The sequence below is a fragment of the Falco cherrug genome, chromosome 9 (assembly GCF_023634085.1).
Source record: "Falco cherrug isolate bFalChe1 chromosome 9, bFalChe1.pri, whole genome shotgun sequence".
NCBI classification, from domain to species: Eukaryota; Metazoa; Chordata; class Aves; order Falconiformes; family Falconidae; genus Falco; species Falco cherrug.
This window is the reverse complement of record NC_073705.1, coordinates 47,583,941-47,603,140: the sequence shown is the minus strand read 5'-3', so window position 1 is coordinate 47,603,140 and position 19,200 is coordinate 47,583,941. Positions and strand designations below refer to the sequence as shown.

General features: G+C 42.7%; 1 protein-coding gene across 10 annotated transcripts in view; it reads left to right on the top strand.

The window, feature by feature from the left end:
• ZMIZ1 (zinc finger MIZ-type containing 1) overlaps window positions 1–19,200 on the top strand; it is a 307,669-nt gene that overhangs the window by 271,035 nt on the left and 17,434 nt on the right. For 7 of the 10 annotated variants that reach the window (XM_055719931.1, XM_055719925.1, XM_055719926.1 and 4 more), the window contains 12 exons: window positions 1,095–1,312; window positions 2,732–2,930; window positions 3,922–4,212; window positions 6,380–6,562; window positions 8,785–8,959; window positions 10,227–10,413; window positions 13,762–13,972; window positions 15,184–15,289; window positions 15,824–15,984; window positions 16,272–16,339; window positions 18,215–18,283; window positions 18,817–19,064. In XM_055719931.1, coding sequence (XP_055575906.1) covers window positions 1,095–1,312; window positions 2,732–2,930; window positions 3,922–4,212; window positions 6,380–6,562; window positions 8,785–8,959; window positions 10,227–10,413; window positions 13,762–13,972; window positions 15,184–15,289; window positions 15,824–15,984; window positions 16,272–16,339; window positions 18,215–18,283; window positions 18,817–19,064 — 2,116 coding nt within the window. The remainder of the gene's footprint in view (window positions 1–1,094; window positions 1,313–2,731; window positions 2,931–3,921; window positions 4,213–6,379; window positions 6,563–8,784; window positions 8,960–10,226; window positions 10,414–13,761; window positions 13,973–15,183; window positions 15,290–15,823; window positions 15,985–16,271; window positions 16,340–18,214; window positions 18,284–18,816; window positions 19,065–19,200) is intronic. The other 3 variants (XM_055719930.1, XM_055719928.1, XM_055719929.1) reach the window with 3 other exon arrangements.

Sequence of the window (19,200 nt, the reverse complement as noted above, 5' to 3'; positions counted from 1 at the left end):
TGTTTAACACCTTAAAGGAAAAGATACCCCACCTGGGAGAGGAACACCTGAGTAAACACATAGTTCTATACATTGTCTAGAAAATGGAAACACAGTTACTTGTGGAAATCTTTCACGCTAACAAAGGCAAAAGGGCTGGGTGGGAAGACTCAGAGTTTTATTCTGTCAGGAGAACTTGAACTCTTCATGGTACTTCAGGGGAATGTGCAATGAAAGAAAAAAAGTACTTCAGTAAAAAGAAGAAAATGCTTCTTCAGAATCACTGCAAAGGAAGGGTGAAACTCTGGAACCTGAAGCTTGGTCGTAGCTCTTCAGAGCAGATGGAAATGAGTGACAGGGTTTTCTGAAGGCTTCATGCTCCCCGCGGGAAAGGAATGAGCCAGGCTCACCAGTTCCCTCTCACAGATTCCCAGAGCTGATGACTTGGTCGTCTGTAGGGATCATGACCACTGAGTTTCTTCCCAAGTAGGAGACAGATTTCCATGCAAGCGATCCATGAACATCTCAATGGAAATCATAGCAATTTTGGTTCAATGGAAAAAAAATATGCTTTAAACAAGCAAACAGAGTCCTTTTAAAAACAGAACAGAGGACTCTCTTTTTCTAAGAAGCAATAAAAACAACTGACAGACTTCTATACGCTTGCGAGAGAGTTAGATTCAAGAACACGGTTAAGCCACTGAAATTTATTTCACAGTTTTTGCATCTGTAGTAGCCTTTGCAGTGTACCAGTGGGACCGCATATTTGCAAATTCAGTTTTTTAAACATTTTTTGAAAGTCCTACATGAAAAAAAAAGGAAAAGCTTGTACTTTCTCTTAATTGGATGAATTAGTCACCTACAGAGTATGATTCCACTAGGTCTTTATCATAACTTTTTTCGTAAGTGTGTTAGTTTGGGTTCCATCTAGTTAAAAATCTCCTGTGAAGGATAATTAATGATCAGGAACTCTTGGAGACATCAACAAGGTGTATGCTCATTAGAGCTCACAGTACAGGGTGGTGATATTTTAATTTATTGATTGCAGCAAATCAGCTTAATTTGCTCGAGGTAGTTCAAGGTGCAACCCCTTACTCTCATGTTTCTCCTCACAGGTGCTGGGAAATCCAATGGCAAATGCCAACAACCCTATGAACCCAGCAGGAAATCCCATGGCTTCTGGGATGACTACCAGCAACCCTGGAATCAATTCCCCTCAGTTTGCTGGGCAGCAGCAACAATTCTCCGCCAAGGCAGGCTCCACTCAGCCCTACATACAGCAGGGCATGTATGGGCGACCCAATTATCCTGGAAGCGGAGGTTTTGGTGGCAGGTAAGACTTCCTTGTGTGAGGTGGAGAATGGATGTATATAGTTGATGAAGCTTGTTTTAGTGACCTGGCAGAAGTGTCACGGGCTTATTTTAATTACATAAGGTCTCCGTAGCTGGCCTGCGCTGGTTAACTGAAGTGTGTACTGCTTTTACAGCTTCTGAAATCAGCTACCCAAACTGCAATGAAATTCATCACAGTAAATGGAAATGGCTTAGGTCAATCAATTAGCTCTAATAAACCCCCAAAATACAGCTTTAATTAAGAGAGATTGTTAAACAGACCACAGGCTTAGGAATGATTAACATTTAATAAGGCCAGGATGTGAAAGGTATTGATGGTATAATTTCTACGTGCATATGGAGGAATAAACTTGAGTATTTGGGCAAAGTAGCTTCCTATGCAGTGGGATATTTCTGCCCAAAGACTTACTCCACAGCAGGAATTTGAAAAGAGTTGGGGGTAGAGATGTTTGTTGTAGCGAGATGGGCAAGCTGTGTATTTATTTTGGGGAAGTAAATGCCACATTAGTGAAATAAGCCAAAACTAACAGCCTGGGTTTTGTTACGTTTTGCCTTTCTGTGTCTCTGCTTGGTAAACAAAGGTGGCAAGTGCACTTAACTGAAACCGCTATTGAAGGGTCCCTCTGCAAAGCCTGCTGAAAAGGTTGTTAGCATAGTCAGTCTAGTGTGAATGTAAGCCTGGGACTCGGGGAACTTATCTCTTCTTTCATCTCTGATCTGCTGGGTGACCTTGAGCGAGTCAGAAAGTTTCTTCAGCTTTGTATTAACATCTTCAAAACGGGCACAGTATACTGGCCCATATTCTAAGGATAGTTCATGTCTTGGAGTGGGAAAGGCACGGTTTAGCTTAATTTATCTTAAGATCAACAGGAGAGCTGGGTAGGAACTGCAAAAATACCTTGTGTGGGATCCAGCAGAGCTGATTGCGTTGGGTCTCTCCTGGCCTTTCTGCAAAGGTTCAGGGAGGAATGCTTTTACATCGGGAACGCTTTGCATAACTCACCACTGAGGCAGCTGGCCGCGCTGTAGTGGAGGAGGCTCTCTGTTCGTGCTGCTGTGAAGTCTGCCCCTGCGCTATGGGGAAGTGGAGCATGCATTAACTTTCAGGATTTCAGTTCAGATTTGCAGTACACTACAGAGCTGCAAAGCAGCTCACTGGCCCCCAGAAGAACTGCTGGGGGTACCTGGCAGTCCCGGTGGCAGTCCTGTGACAGTTGCAGCTGAGCAACACTTGTAGCTCATGTACACACCCAGTTCCCTGTCCTGCTGGCTTTCATTAGGCATTAATGCGTGGGTTTGGAACAGCTCCAGATGAGGATCACACCAATGTTCCAACCAAAATCCACCAGGCACATTTTAATTCTCTCTTTCTTTCTTTCTTTCTTTCCTTCCCTTTCAGTTATCCCGGAGGCCCAAATACCCCTGCAGGAATGGGGATCCCCCCCCACACGAGGCCGCCAGCTGATTTTACCCAGCCAGCTGCAGCTGCCGCCGCTGCTGCAGTTGCAGCTGCAGCTGCTACAGCAACAGCTACAGCTACAGCCACTGTAGCAGCCCTTCAGGAAACACAGAATAAGGACATGAACCAGTATGGACCGGTAAGAGAGCAACCCTTACGTCTTTGTACCTGCCTGATGTGGACTGTTACAGGGAATTGGGCTGTCCTTCTTACTCCCTTGTTTGTTAGGGTGCCTACTCTATTTTTCTTTTGTGCATGAGATGAGCATGGTTATAAATGCTTATGAGAAACTGCTGGAATGTGTGTATGGAGGTATGAGTCGGTCTCCTGTGTTTTTCCCAATAAATCTTGCCTAACTGTGTTTTGTAGTTTGGAGATTGCCCCTTAAAAAAACCTGCAAGATTACCCAAAGTTACAGCTGCGTCTGACATGATATATTACTGCTGCCTTTGCCAGCTCTGTGAACCTCTAAATTTGAGTACCTGGTGAAATGTTCCAGAATCTTGGAATAGGTTTTGTACCGCTTGGGTAATTGTTTACTTTGCCAACTACAGTTGGTTGGTTGGGTTTTTTCCTTCAAACAAGGAAACAACAGTAGGAAAGAGATTTACCTTTTAATAATGTTCTCTATGAGAACAGCTTATATGAGACGTGCATTTCTGGTGATCCGTAGCCTCCAGCATGTCATGAGATAATTTTTTTCCTAAAATAAACAAGGGTTTGATCAATTCAGGTTTTTTCCTCCTCAGCTGTTTTACGTCTCTTGAGTTTTAAAGTATATGGGCCCATATGCCATATAACGTAAAGAAGCACAGCGGTTTAGTAGTGTTGTGCTGTACTTACACAGCCAACTTCCTAACTTGTTACCTTACAGTAGTAGATTAGCCAATGTAAACGATTTAATTGCTTACCTTAGACTTAATGTCTTACTCTCTTATGTGTTCTACAATTCCAGTTGACTTTTATTATAAGTAACATCACCCCCATCAAATGTTGGAGACCATTGAAAGGAAAATGCGACATAAATCCTCCCCGTCTTCCCTGCCTCAAAAGCATGTTCAGCTCCCTCCTCCCATTTTAAATGCATGTCGCATTTTATTCTTTTTTTTTTTTTTCTTCTTCCGTTGAAGGTTTGTTCCTCTTTCCAGATGGGTCCAACTCAGGCTTACAACAACCAGTTTATGAACCAGCCTGGTCCTCGTGGCCCTGCTTCTATGCCTGGCAACATGAACCCAGCAAGCATGGGAGCAGGAATGACGCCTTCCAGCATGAGTGGGCCACCCATGGGCATGAACCAGCCTCGGCCTCCTGGAATGAGTCCCTTCAGTACCCATGGGCAGAGGATGCCTCAGCAAGCCTACCCAGGCCCACGCCCCCAGTCTTTGCCTATACAGGGCATAAAGAGACCATACCCAGGAGAGGTAATAAAATAAAGTGTATTTTGCCTACTTGATTATTTTGACTGAAGGTTGCAACATGCTGGGTAATGCGTGGCGTGCATCCCTGTGACATATGTACATCTTTTTCCAGCCTTGATTGCAATGCTGCCGTGAAATTAGAAGTGGCAGCAGCTCTTCCTTGTGAGCTTCTAAAGTGTTCTGGTTGGCCCTTGCTATGTTAGTCAAGATGACAGTCGTCAAAGCCAAGAAAGTCCCAAAACCAGCTGAGCCCTCACTGTGTCACTTTAAGATTCTCATGCTAGATGGTGAATTCATAGACCTTATGTAGACTTCCTTCACAGGAGTGGATTTATTTAACGTGACAACTTAAAAGAGATGTTGAAGGTGAAATACTTCATTTGAGGCCAGTACATACGTGATCTGCATTTTCTTGGGTGGTTTTATTGTTTAAAAGAAATACAGGGCATATATTGTATAAATACCAATAGTAATAACATTTATTTTGAAGACCAATTGCTTTCCAAACTTCTTGAGGCTTGGTTTTCATAGGCACTGAGATGAATATAAATCATGTTGAACTCCAGTCCCTCTGTGACAGCATTTATCTAATATAAGTTTATTTGCAGTGTGGTATTTCTGTCTGAGTTCCCATGCTGTTATATGAGGTCTGAGTGGCTTTGTAGACAAAATTACATTGCCATGGACTTGTATTATGACCTTGGGCAAAACACTTGGGTCAAAATCTTAAAGAAATTTAGACAACAAAAGATGTAGACAGATGAGCTTTTGGATTTTAAAAAGTACCAGTGCGTGTTACTATTCCAATTGGTGTGAATCGGGCAGTAGAAGCTTTTGAGAACTCCACCAACTCTCTCTCAGCATCTGTACGTGCCTAACTGTCTTTACAAATCTAGCTGCGGGTTACTAGCTTCAGAGAGAACTTCCTGGTGAAATTCTGTATTAAACTGAGACAACAGCAGCTATAACTCCAGGTGTAGAGCTTTGAATATTATGATATTGCCCTGACTATAATAATGGTAATAAGAGTTTATAGGAAACACCCAGAAAAGAGTACCATGACATGCAGAAAATAAACATATATTGTTGAGCTACATTTCTTTCCTGATCTGCAAACTATTATTTTTTGAAGGAAAGATATTTTTTTAAAATTAAAAAAAAAAAAAAGATCAGTAATAAAATCAGTGAAATGTTTTTTGCAGGAGTTGCTTCTCTGGGAAAGCTTTTCACACTGTAAATATAGCCACTTGCTCTACAATTCAGTTAAGAAAACACAGAATGTGGCCTGTTCAGATAATTTTTATCTTCGGATTTCATATTTTAAGGAAGTCTGTAAATCCCTTTTGGCTGCTTCAGAAGCAGGTTTTTCATTGTATGTGAATCTGATCATGTTACCAAGAAGTCAGTACTGAATAGTGCCCTAAATGTTACATGCTTGCTGGTCTGGAATTCTGCACATCCTATAGATGCTATTTGCTTATTGGGTTTTGAAAGCTTCATTTTTGAAACTTCTTATTAATCACTTGATTTGTTTCAAATTGACATTTTATTATCTTTAAAGTTCCATTTTCATGACTTAGATTCCAAAACTGCAGCACAGCACTAGCTAGCACTAGCAAGGTTGTTTATGACTAGTAATAGCTTCTCTTTAATTGTAGGATGCTGCTACAAACCCTAGCACAAGGCCAGCAGGGCAGTTGTGACGAGCAGAGAGCCATGAACAACACAGCTTCTATGCTCTGCCCATTCCAAAGTTTAATTTTTGTTACATTATGTTTTCTCATTGTGCTCCCATTCTCCATTTGGAAAAGGAGCCCCATGGTGGGGGCTGGTAGCACCTGCAAAAACAGAGTTTTTATGAACATTGCATCTGGTTGTAATTCTGGTTTCTTCGAGCACAGTGCCCTTTGACAGCACTGCAAGGCTGAGTCTGGGTGCGTTAAGGTACATGGTTATTTGTGGGACCTTGATGTTTTTGAGTGACTATTGATTTCCAGCCACCAGGGCCTTGGTTTAGGCATGAGTGGCACTAAGTTGAGGAGTGTTCACCTGGAGGGGGTTTTTTTGTGCTTGTTTTGATTCCACTGTTGAATGTATGTTGATAATCCATTCAAGAAAGCTGCTTGCGTACAACAGATCTTTGTCTTATTTCATCTCTGTCATGAAACAGCCGAATTATGGAAACCAGCAGTATGGACCAAATAGCCAGTTTCCAAACCAGCCTGGTCAGTACCCCACTCCCAACCCTCCAAGACCCCTTACGTCTCCCAACTATCCTGGACAAAGGATGCCAAGCCAGCAAAACACAGGGCAGTACCCTCCTCCAACGGTCAACATGGGGCAGTATTACAAGGTAAGAATTTTTAGATTAACTTGTTGCATTCTGGTAGGCATTTATGAATGAAATCACATTAATGACTTCATAGATACTGCTTTTACTTAATTAGAGGCAAGAGAAAAAAGCACAGTGTTTTTACTAATGTTTTGGATATCGCAGAGTCAAGTAAATAAGCCAAATCACATTTTAACTTCAGAGCAGTTCATAAAGAAAATCGAATGTTACTGCAGCTCATTAGAGGCTTTTACAAGAAAATGGTGGTTTCGCTTTAAAAATAGCATGTGAAAAGAAGTACCTAATGGGATTCAGGTGTAATACTTTCACCGATTCATGGCACCCTGGAAGAATACAACTTTGGAAATTTGTAATAAACAAGTTCCACATTGCAGTGTCCCAGTTTCAGACCTGCAGTGGTCACTGTTGGCTTAAGCCAGGCCAAACTTAAAAGCTGTTCCAGCTGTAGAACTCATCTTTGAGCTGAAGTTTGCCTGACTTTCTTAGATCGCTTCCCTTCCCCTATTCTCCTTTTCCTTCTGTGCTGCTTGTTTTGGGCCAGAATTAGAATTGTTAAAATGTTGCCTAAAAGCTGTTCTGTGGATACATCTTGAGCACTTGGTGTTCTCCAATGGAGTTTGTACTGAGGGCCTGCTGAGGTTTGCCAGGTTTGAAGTACCCACAAAAGCGATCTTTTACACGCAGGTACTCCAGTGAGTATACAAACGGAGAGGGCTGTTGATGGGCTGACCTGCTCTTAAAGCATTAGCTGTTAAAGCCTCTGGACTACATTCTGATTTTGAATATAGGCTGGAAGAATCTTAAGTTGCACGCTGGTGTTGAATTGGAATTGTTCCGGTGTGATTTGAATGGAAAACACCATTGAAATAAAAGGGAAAACAAAACCCTTTGCTGTAGAGCATCTGTTCTGTGTGCAACCAAGCTGTCCACTGTGGTACCCAAAGGAACACCTGTTGCATTGGGCAGCTTTTGCAGTACACTGCCAGGAAGGACATGAGGAGGAGACAGATCCTCAGCTACTGTAATTCCAGTGCAGTCACTTTACACTGAAATAACAGCAGAAGATCTCTGTGAAGTTTTTAAATGACAGATATTTTTAATATGTTTTACATTTGTTTATTTTAGATGGGGTTCAAGTTTTTTGTTTACAGGATAGTTCTAACAAAGGGAGGTTATCCTGGCTAGGGGAGAAATTCCAGCTTGCCACAGACAGGACTTGAACCTTTGGATTGTAGTGATTATGCAGATAGTAACTGTATGTGTTAAAGAAAAAAGCAAAGGTGGTTGGAGATGTAAATACTGAAGATTTCAGAATGCAGCTCTGTTATGTACTTCACTGTGTCCTGGGCTAGCATGCTGCACAGCGTTTAGACACAGAATCAGATTTGAAGTCCTGATGCTTTGGTTGCTTGTAAAGGCTTTCATCTTCTGACACTCTCATGTGTATGTGCTTGTGGTACAGGAGCTATTGGGAGAAGAGTGCCATGCAATTGCCGTTTTGTTTAATGTCAGCTTCCTTTGCATCATGGTTACTGGTTTATTCTGTCAACTGCAACCATCCCCTTAATTAGAAGACAAAAAACCAATGATGTTTTTATACTAGAGCTACTATTCATACTTAACTATCCTTTTTCTCTTAGCCTTTTTTACTTGGCCGCAAACTAAGAACAGACTCAAATTGTAGGTACACAGAATAAGACATCCCCTGACCCCCAGAGCTTTCACTCTGGGTAGACTAGTTGGACAGGAGTGGAAGACAGGGTAGATGGAAGTAAAAGAGACACAGACATTCTAATTGCACATCTTTGGATTTTGTTTTTCATGTAGGCTTTTGTGCACTGGGGCTGTTTTGGGAGGAAGCCAAAGAGATACAAAGGGCTGGGTGGGTTGGGGTGGTGTGGAAAAACTGAAGCGAATGGCTGGCTGGTTTTGGAAAGAGCGTTCAGAGGAATGTGATAAGCCTCTTGGCAGCCTTGCTTGAATGTGGTCATTGCCTGAATTAAGTTGGCTGACCTGCTGGTTTCAGTTCCGGCTTTGCTCTCCTAGTCTGCCTCTTCCCCGAAGGCCTCACGGGATGTCTCGTGGTTTCTTGTCCTTCTGGAGACAGAGGGGCCTCCCCTACCTTGTTTGTTGTCTTTGGTGTTTGATAGCAGTGCAGTTCACCAGGCTTGCTATTCTTACGTTCAGGCTGCAATAACAATGTGATGTTATTTATTTTCTAGCCATCAAGGCCTGTACCTGTGGCAAATTACCCTCATTCACCTGTTCCAGGAAACCCCACGCCACCTATGACTCCAGGGAGCAATATTCCTCCATACCTGTCACCCAACCAGGATGTCAAACCACCATTCCCACCTGACATTAAACCAAATATCAATGCTTTACCACCACCTCCAAGTGAGTAGCAAACAGAATGCCCCACAGTTGTTTATTGTCCCTCTGTTCTCTGCCACGTACCTTTCAGAGCCTGGGAACTACCTGTGATGGCTGCTCTGGGAGATTGTGAGGTTGTGACCAGTGCTGAGCACAGTGCAGGCTCACTAGAGGCAGTGGGCAGGAAAGAAAAGATTGGTATCCCCTCCTAAAACAGAGTATCAGAAAAGTTCTTCCAGGGTAAACTTGTAAGGATTTTACTTCTGAAGTAATCCTTCGACATGCTTCCTGAGGATAAAACACATGATTTTGGGTTGCGTTATGTGTGCTTGTTAGGCTTGTTTGTGGTATGAACTTCCATACCTGTGGTCTGTTTTGTTCAAGGGCAAAGCCATTCGTTGAACATCACCGCAGAATAGCATAAAATGTGAATATTTATAGTGGTGTCTCTGTTGTGATCCATACAGGCTTCTTAAGAATATTCAGTAGTATGCCAAAAATTGATATATGTCCCTTTCAAAATGGCTCAGCATCACAGCTACATTTGGCTGAGAACGGGGTAGGAATAACAAGATATCTCTGACTGTGTACTAGCACAAGATGTTTGAGATTTTGAAGTGGCTGATGAACAATCGGAGATATCGTTTACTAGGGAACTGGGAGAACCTATATGTTTTATGTAAAATAACTGCTGCTGCGTTAGCACTTTGCAACTGGTGTTTGGAGTTCAGGATAGCTGAAAAGTGGAGGAAGGTGGCCTGCAGTGTTACTTGGGCAAGAACACAGCATATAAAGACATTTGGGCTTTACAGACCAGCTGTAAGGTACCACAAAGGCTCCTGTTACAGGGTCGGATAGTAACTGAATACCAGTGTCTTCGGTCATTGGGTAGTGTCAGCTGTTGAAACTGTTGGAACTAACTGGGTAATGTTGGTCCCAGTTCAAAGTGGGGAAAACAAGCAGTTTGCCATAATTAAAAGATTTGTTGTCAGACTTCTGCCAACAGAGTAAGCCTGGACACAGAACCTGTGCAGTAATAAAACCCAGGAATTCTTACCATGCCTGGTTTCTCTTTGTGGCCAGAATACTAAGGTCCTGATGTTAAGTATGGGAGAACAGAAGACTTTGGTTTGCCATCTCTATCAGTTTGAGCCCTGTCACTTGTATCAGATGTAGTTACTTGTGATGTTGTTTTTTGTGTGTATGAACCTGCTAAGTTAGACCCAGTAGGAGATCACTGTGCCATTTGTTACTGTTCTGTATAAATGTACACATTGTTATTGCACTGCAGATGCTAAAGGGAAAGTTCACGCTTTCTCTCCCTCTTCGATCCCAGCCAACCACAACGATGAGCTGCGTCTGACGTTTCCCGTGAGAGATGGTGTTGTACTGGAGCCCTTCCGGCTGGAACACAACCTGGCAGTCAGTAACCATGTCTTTCACTTACGACCAACTGTTCATCAGACTCTGATGTGGAGGTAAGCTCAGCCTTGCTGCGAGCAAGTCTCGCACCCGGTGATGGAGGAATGGCAGGCCCAATGAACTTCATTGAGGTGTGCCATGATTTTACCTTTAAAAATTGTGGCCTCGATAGGAAAAATGCCCTTTAAACTCACAGATACTCTCACCTGTCCAGAGACAACACATTCTAAAAATGCTTCCTGATCTGTGTTGCATGTCCTTGCTGATAGCGCGGGGTATGCAGTGTTGGAAAAAAACACTGCAACTGTTACATCCTTCTCTGGGTGGAACTGGTGTGGGACGTGCATGACCAACACTGGTACAAATTTCCATTTGGGAGACTCTGAAGTCCTAGGTGCTTTGTGGCATATGAAATGTTAGTTGCAGGAGTAACTACGCAGGGCTGTTACAGTTCATGCTTACATTAAATGGTGCAGAGTGTCTGGTAACGAAAAATAACACACTGATGAAGGACCTGATTTAGAGGTTTAGTAAATCATTTGGAAAGCCAAGGGCTTAGATCCTCCAGACTTTGGAAACCAACTTTCTGAATTCTCCCTCTCCTATGGCTCCGCAAGTAAGGGCAGAGGTCAGAAATACTAGAGCATAGCTTTCTGCATATAAAGGCTTCTGGTTTTCACTTGCAGTGGGTACTGCTTTCCAGAACGTAAGAATAGTTTTCCCAGGTGGTACTTTGCTCCAATTCACATGGATCTGCATAAGTGATTCCAGGTTAGGTCCTGATTCCACTGTGCTCACGGAAGGATTTTAGATCAAATGACAGACAGACAGAGCCTTCTTTCTTTCTTTTTTTTTTAATTTGTGTATTTTCAAATACCATGGAGTAATTTTGTCTCCTTGTTCTGTTTTTCTCAGAAAGTATCTCAGTCTTTGTCCTGGCTGCTGATTATATTGTTTCAGCCTGTCTCTGTGCATCTGGTTAGTTACTCAAGATCGTGTATGGAGGTTGTTTCACAGGTGTAGCAGCTGAGATGGTAAAACGCAGCATCTTAAGCACATCTTCCATTACGCCTGCATCACAGTTTCTTCCCGAGCCTGGACCACACCCCCCTTGGCCTTAATGTCATTGATAACTTGCAGCTTCAGCTTTTTACCCTGTGAGGATCTTCTTCCCCTTAACTGGAATCCACCTGAGACTTCTGTTTTCATGGTGTGGGGGGCATGAGGTGGGCAGAGAGATGGGCTCAGTTCCCCGCCCCAGGGACAGGCTCTGGCTCTAAAGCTGAGGCTTGCTGTGGGATGCAGGAGCCCTGGCGGCCACGGTGCCCCCCTACCCTGAGGTAGCCTGGGGGCTGGGAGGGAGGGAGGTTGCAGGCAGACCACATCCAATAATTAACACCTAACTTTGAGGTCAGTTATTGCTTACTTGCATTTCATTATCGTGGAGTACTCGCAGCAGAGGGAATTTTGGCAGTTATTTGCCGGTTCTTATTAATAAGTAATCACTACTGGGGATTGTGCTGGCTCATTCAGTAGATTTATAGTGCTGCACTGAGGCATGAGGCTGTTTCTTAATATCTGTTCATTCTTTCTTCCTCAGCTCACCAAACACATAGCCTTTATTTAAACTTATTTTAATGAAGACTCATAGGTAAACTGTGCTCAGGTCTGCTGTTTTGAAAAGCTCGTTAATAGTGGGGAGAATGGATGGTCCTGTAATGAAGTCATTTCACATTTAACTCAGGGCTGGATGGACTCCAGAAAAATGAATTAGACACATGTGTGGATGGATTTTGGTTTTATAGTGAATGGTGGAATCGAGCCAATTCTGAATATTTGTCTGCCAGTTAAAATATTCGGCAAAACCTCTCACGTGTACACACATAATGAATAGCAATGCAACTATTTTTCTCCCCGCTGGGAACTTTTCATGGTTATGAGAAGGAGAAAGGTTGAAGGCAGGGAAAATGTCTCCTTGAAGCTGGTTCACTCTTAGCACTGCTCAGTTATTAACAGTGTCCCGCGGTGGAGGCACTGCGTGCTAAGAACAAGGGTCTCCTGAACTCTGTCACTGCTCTGTGACGTTCAGGAGTCCTCAGGAACACGCTCCACCTGCTTGGGGTTTATAGCAGAGGTACCAAGCCTTGCTTCCCTCCAGGTCTGGGTGACTGCGGTGTGTTCTCATGAGGTGAGAATCTCCAGTGGGTCTTGCAGACAAAGCTTTCAAAAAAATTGTTAATAGAATACTGAAAAAAAGCCTGGAAAGACTTCATATAGATGGATTATGTTGAAAGGTCAGGTAACTTCTATTCTATACCTTCCTTTTTTTAAAAAAACCCAAACATGTTTTTATCCATGCTAAACCTTGATATTTTGAAATCGAGAAAAGACAGTGTTAAGTCAGAGTTGAAATCTCTGGTTTTGGATAAGGAAAATGGCAATTAACGTGGTGATCTCCTGAATGAGCTGTTCCTTACAGATTTTACAAAGATATGTTCCTTCAGGCGTGGTGAAGGAATGAGCACCTAGATTTTCAGGCACGAAAGGTAAACATTCAGCCGTCTTTTGCTGCTCTGAACAGCAGAATCCTGACATTGCAGTTCAGTTCAATCATGTTCTTTTAAATTTCTCCTTCAAATTACTCATTCTTAACACAAGGTTAACATCCATGTATGAGACTGAAGTCATAGTCTCTACCCACTTAATTTGTGATTAGCTTAATCTCAGCCTCTTCTTTTTTTGGAGGTGTTATAAAACTAATTTTTGAGGAGCTAAATAGTGTGTGGAAGTTATTATTGGAGAGGCAGGAGGAATTCTTGCTCTGAAAGGAGGTCTAAATTGGGTAATTTAATCCACAGCTGTGTTAATTTAGCGTCACAGAAACACAGGGGGTGAGATACAGGGTCATTGTATCTTAGTTGATTTACCTGTTCCAAGGTGGGATTAGCTGTACTTTTACTTTGCCTGACAAGCTTTTGTTCAAATGCTTTCTTAAATGCTCTGAAGTAGTGAAGAATCCAAAGTCTTCCAGCACAACCCACAGCAGCGAGTCACATTCTTGTTCTTAACTCTTAACACACAGGAAGGACCTACCTGAAGTTAACGTTCTACTTTCTGCAGGGTCATTCCATGGTCTAGTTCCGCAAAGTGGTTTGACATGTTCCCTTGGGAAAGTCATTTATAAGCGTAAAATATTAACAACTTTGTGGCATGCTTGCATCATTAATTCATCATAACTTGCTTCTGTTAAGGGCTTTTATGAAGAAAGTATGTTATATCCTTTACTGGCAGTAATTCTAGAAAAATAATCTGATTGATAAAGAAAAAGCGTCACTAGCATCAAAACAACCTCCCTCTGCAATGTGAAAGCAAAGTTAAAGGAAGATTTATTGCTTGTTGTACAGGTCTGACTTGGAATTACAGTTCAAGTGCTATCACCATGAAGACAGACAAATGAACACAAACTGGCCAGCTTCAGTCCAGGTCAGCGTTAATGCAACCCCGCTTACCATCGAGCGTGGCGACAACAAGACATCTCATAAACCTCTGCACCTAAAGCACGTCTGCCAGCCAGGGAGAAACACGATTCAAATTACAGTCACAGCATGTTGTTGTGTAAGTACACTGAGCTCACGGCTGCAGCTGCTGATGCTGAGTTTGCTATTTAGTACAGTTCGCAAATGTTGCCTTAGCTGAAAGAGCCTTACTCCATTTTTCTCCGTGCATTTTTCTGGTAAGGTGCTTGCTTGGTGATGTTGACAGAGTCAGAATGCTAATACAGAAATTTTTGCTGCTAAATTATTGCAGAATGTAGTGGTGTCCTTCCGAGGCCTCTCAAAAGGCTTGATTTCTAAGGAGGAGGGGAGGTGGATCTCCTACCCGTTCAGCGGGTGCCTATGTAACAAGGCGGCTGCAGTGTATTAATGTACAAGTAGGTTATTGTGATGCAGACTGTTGCCCAGTACTAATTTTACTTACCTAGGGTATTAAAGTATGTTTGGTTTGACAGGAGAATGTTAACACCATAGTCGGTGGTGGTGGTGATTTTCCAAATAGCTTTTCAGATAAAAATTCATATTCCGTGATGCAGTCTAGACCATGCGACTTTCCCCTTTCTCCTTTTCCATGGTTTAGTTACTCTTGTGGACAAGTACTGCAGGCACTGTGTTTTTAATGCAGACTGTTAGACACACAGAGTCTGAGCTTTTGACTGTTCTGTTGTCACTGACAATAAAACAAGCTGCTACCTCTCCCAAGGTCGCGGTGTGAGGCACTTTGACAAGAAGCCGTCCACCCATTTTGCTTTACCTCACACTGATGTTTCTCTGCATAATGTCATTTATCTGGTGACTAAGAGCCTGGGCAGCATCCTGTGAATCCACAACGAGCTCTGTATTGGGGAGGATTCAGCTGGTTCCAGACACATCAGTAGCAAATCGTTTTTGCAACTTCCAGCGTAGTCTGAGGGCAGGCGGGTAGGCTAGACTGTGTCAAAGAATCCAGGGTTTTAAAAATAAGCCCTGATGTCAGAGAAGAGTATGTCAGGCCTATGTATTCTGACTATTAAGGAGGGAGAAAATGCAGAAAATCTTTGCTGCTTTAAAGCCCTTGTATACGTGATGCTCCTGGAGCACGCAGCACTGTGCTGCGCAGTGCAGAATATCCCTAAGGGAGCGCATGTGCGCAGCAGAGCAGAACCGGCCTTTGTATGTACGCGTCGGGCTCTGAGGGAAGCCTTGTGTCCGAGGGAAGCGTGCTGCTCTGCTCGGCAGTGTATTTACCCTGCGTGGTTGGTTCTCTTGGTAACAAAATGTGTTTTCTTTCAGTCACACTTGTTCGTGTTGCAGTTAGTACACCGGCCATCGGTTCGCTCTGTACTTCAAGGTCTACTAAAGAAACGTCTCCTCCCCGCAGAACATTGTATCACCAAGAGTGAGTTTTCATTGTATGGGTGATGACTTTCCAGAATGCCTGTGTTCCCTTGTGATAAGCTGTTCCTGCACAGGATTTACTTGCTTATTGAAAACCTTAAGCTGTACTTGTCAGGAAGTTCAAGAACGTCATGTGCATAGATTACATTCTCTGTATGCTCAAGTGTGAGGGCTATTTGGGTAGGGGTAACAGAGTACCACGGACACAAGCTTAGTTGCCAGCGAAGACTCTCCCATTCCAGGAGAATCTCTCTGGCTTTTCCCCCCATATTTGTTTGTGACTTACCTAAAAGCCGTGTGCAGAAAGATCGTTCTTTATTTAGGGCTGCTTTAAGTGCTTGTATGGCACTTATTGGGTTGAGGGTATAGTTGATACGCCTGTGTGTGATGGTTTGGCCATTCACGAGAATGTTCTAAATTACACAGAATACACCGGTGTGGATAAATTGTCCATTAAATTGGCCCTTACAGGTTGAAGTGTTGGTCTCTCAGATTTCTGTTTTCTCACACATACGTCTACCTTCTTCCTCAACAGTAAAGAGGAACTTCAGCAGTGTAGCAGCTTCCTCTGGCAACGCGACACTAAATGGGGAAGATGGAGTAGAGCAAACTGCTATTAAAGTGTCTCTGAAGTGTCCGATCACATTCCGGCGGATTCAGCTCCCAGCAAGGGGTCACGACTGCAAGCATGTACAAGTGAGTAGATGCCAGTGGCCAGGCAGTGTTCCCTCAGCTATGTGTTGTTACAGCACCTTCAGCGTGGTTACTGCATGAAAGCAGCTCATGAAATGGGCTTTCTTTTTGTCTCTTAATGTAGTTAAATATATGTATGTTTAATGTAGAGGAAAAAAAGCAAGCTAATTTGGTTTAGTTTTCAGTGCTAGTAAGTTGGGTTTTTTTGTGGCAGTTTTACTTTTGTCCAGCTGATTCAGTCAATACAGCATTTTCCTTTGATTTCCTTTCTTTTTTTTTTTTCTTTCTAGTGCTTTGATCTGGAATCTTACTTGCAACTGAACTGTGAAAGAGGAACTTGGAGGTGTCCAGTATGCAAGTAAGTGCAACCGTGCTACATGAAATGCAGTTGTGTGCGATTTGACCAAATTCAGATCATATTTAAGGTCATGGAGGGGAGAAAATGGAAGTGCTAGGAAATTCAGCGTAAAGTCCAGTGAGAATTCTTGCAGTGTTTCATAAATTGAGGGAACACTCTGGATTATTAGGAATTTAAAACCAGATAACAAAACTCATAATCTGCAAGATGTCACTTCCAGGCTGTCAGTGTGTGCAGTTCAAAAGAAGCTCAAATATTTACATGGATAAGGCGGATACCCACATAAATGAATGAACTTGGAGTCTGTCTTCCCCTAAATTATGAAGTGCAAGCGACTACCAGACAACAACATGTCATGGCAAAAGAATGGATAGTCTATTCTAGAGTTATTTTTATATAATATCAATGTTGTAACACCCGAGTTACTGAACTTGAAATATGTAGATACCGAAGTGTTCAGCATCCAGCTGCATGTTAAGTAAGGATGCCAAATAACTGTCTCAGGTACTGTGCTTTGAGTCACATAGATATGCAGTTAATGGCAGTGTTCAAGGAGAGGGGTAATTTTGGAGACTGCAACATTTCCCAGTAATTAGGTAGGAAATGAAGTTGGATCCTCCAAGGTCAAAGTGAACATCAAGCGCAAATTAAAGTGAGAGCAGAAAGCAGGAAGGATTCTAGTCCAGAATAAGGCTGATTTTAAAAAAGGTGAAAGATTTCCAAGGAGCAGAAGTTTGGAGTGACTGCTTAAAGGAAAAGAGGGGTACTTTCAACCTTACGTTTTGGCCAGAGAGCTAGCATGCTGCAGAAGAAATGGAACGAAAAGCTTTGAAGTGCTTACAGGCTGCCCATTCTTATGTTTTAACTGGGCAGAAAGAATCACAGAACATCTGCAGGCTAGTTCAGTGTTGGTAACCTACTGTGCTGAGTCCACAGGGTTATGAGTTTGTTCCAGCCTCAGCTGAGGAGCCAGGGCTCTTTAGCTCGAGCAGCTGTAGCTGTAGCAGCTTGTACTTTATCTCTGCAAGTCTCCAGTTCAATCCCTCTGCGCCAGCCAGCGTTCAGTATAAACAGCAGCAGAGAGGGTCCGTTCTCTCTGCTTCTGTGGACACTGCAGGCTTGAGATGAGCTTGTTTCGAAGACTGTCCACAATTGATACTTATCCAAAAGTGCAGGTGCTTTCTCTGAACTACCTGAATCTCTTCTGTCTTCTAACTTCAGTTAAAAATACCACAAGAATTGGATTTCTTACTTCTTAATGGATGTATTTATACATCGAAGCCAAAATTTTTGTCCTGTTTGTCCGAATATGAGCACCTGCATTCAGATCTTAGAGCCTACATAACTGAATAATTTCCATTTTTGTTTTGGCCTGTGCCCATCTGTGCTGATACCAAGTTAAATAGCTGTAATACATAGTTACTTTGAAGCCATATTACTGTGCAGCTCAAAAAACCAAAAGATCCAATTTGAAAATAAAATAGTGCTAGCGCTAGTTGATAGTCACAGGAGAGATCTGCTATGTTTGAAAAGCCTTTAAATTCACAACAAATTTAAATTCACTTTGATTTTCATTTCATTTGAATTTTTAAATTCACTAGAAAAGTGATTTAAAGCATGTGAACAGCTTGTGGACACACCCAAGTAGATGTGTCCTTATCTCATCTGTTTGGTGTAGAATACTATTATCCTGGTAATGCAAATGTAGAACCAAAACTGTTTGCCCCAACATCACTCCTAAATGATACGTTACAAATAGTAAGTTGCTGGATCCCAGTCTGCTGATTTCATCACTAACCTGTCCTTCTTCCATCCTTCTTTCACCCGTATGTAGCGATACTCTAACCTAATGTTTGGGGTTTTTTTCCTTTCTAGTAAAACTGCTCTGCTGGAGGGCTTGGAGGTTGACCAGTATATGTGGGGTATTCTGAACGCTATACAAAAGTAAGTGAATTTACTCATTTCTGATATCCAGGACTAAGCAACTAGGAGATTTGTTGATGAGTACTGAGCTAGTCGTGCCAAAGTAGCTCTTAGTGATTGAACGTGAATATTCTGTTCCGTGGCTCCTTGGTGGAGCTCATGATACAGTGAATCAGTTACCATCTAATCAGTGGATCTTGTTTGGGTCCTCTCTTGATGGCAGCCTCCCCAGTGGAGCTGAGGGAGGAGTGGGAATGGAGGATTAAGTGCTCTCTCGTATTTACAAGTAGTCCCTCTGATTCGCTTGTGGCAGACCACATAGGTATGTTTGGATTTCATTGTGTGGATAAACAAAGAAATGTTCTCTCACAGTTGCCTTTTTGAAAAGTTGCTTCTGGTGCACTCACTTGAGGAGTGAAAGATCTTGAGGTTCTGTTATACTAGATCATTTCAGAACATTTGCTACCATGCAGATTCTTACAGAAACTTCAGCAGAATTGATTAAAAAAAATAATAATCAATTAATGCGCTAAAATTTTCATGTTACTTTACAGCTCAGAGTTCGAAGAAGTTACCATTGATCCAACTTGCAGTTGGAGGCCGGTCCCTATAAAGTCAGATATTCACATCAAAGATGACCCAGATGGCATTCCCTCAAAAAGGTTTAAGACCATGAGTCCAAGCCAGATGATCATGCCAAATGTGATGGAGATGATTGCAGCTTTGGGTCCTGGCCCATCACCTTACCCGTCTCTACCCCCTCCTCCAGGAGGCAACAACTCCACCGAATACGGTAACCAAGGTCAGTGTTACAGCTTTGTGCGCCCGGGGGCTCGGTCTAGAAGTCGGTGGTTCAGTCAGCTTTGTGGTTGGGGTATGTCATGCCTCTCCTCAGAGAGATGCGCAAGGAAAGCGAATTACTTTGCTGCAATTCTGAA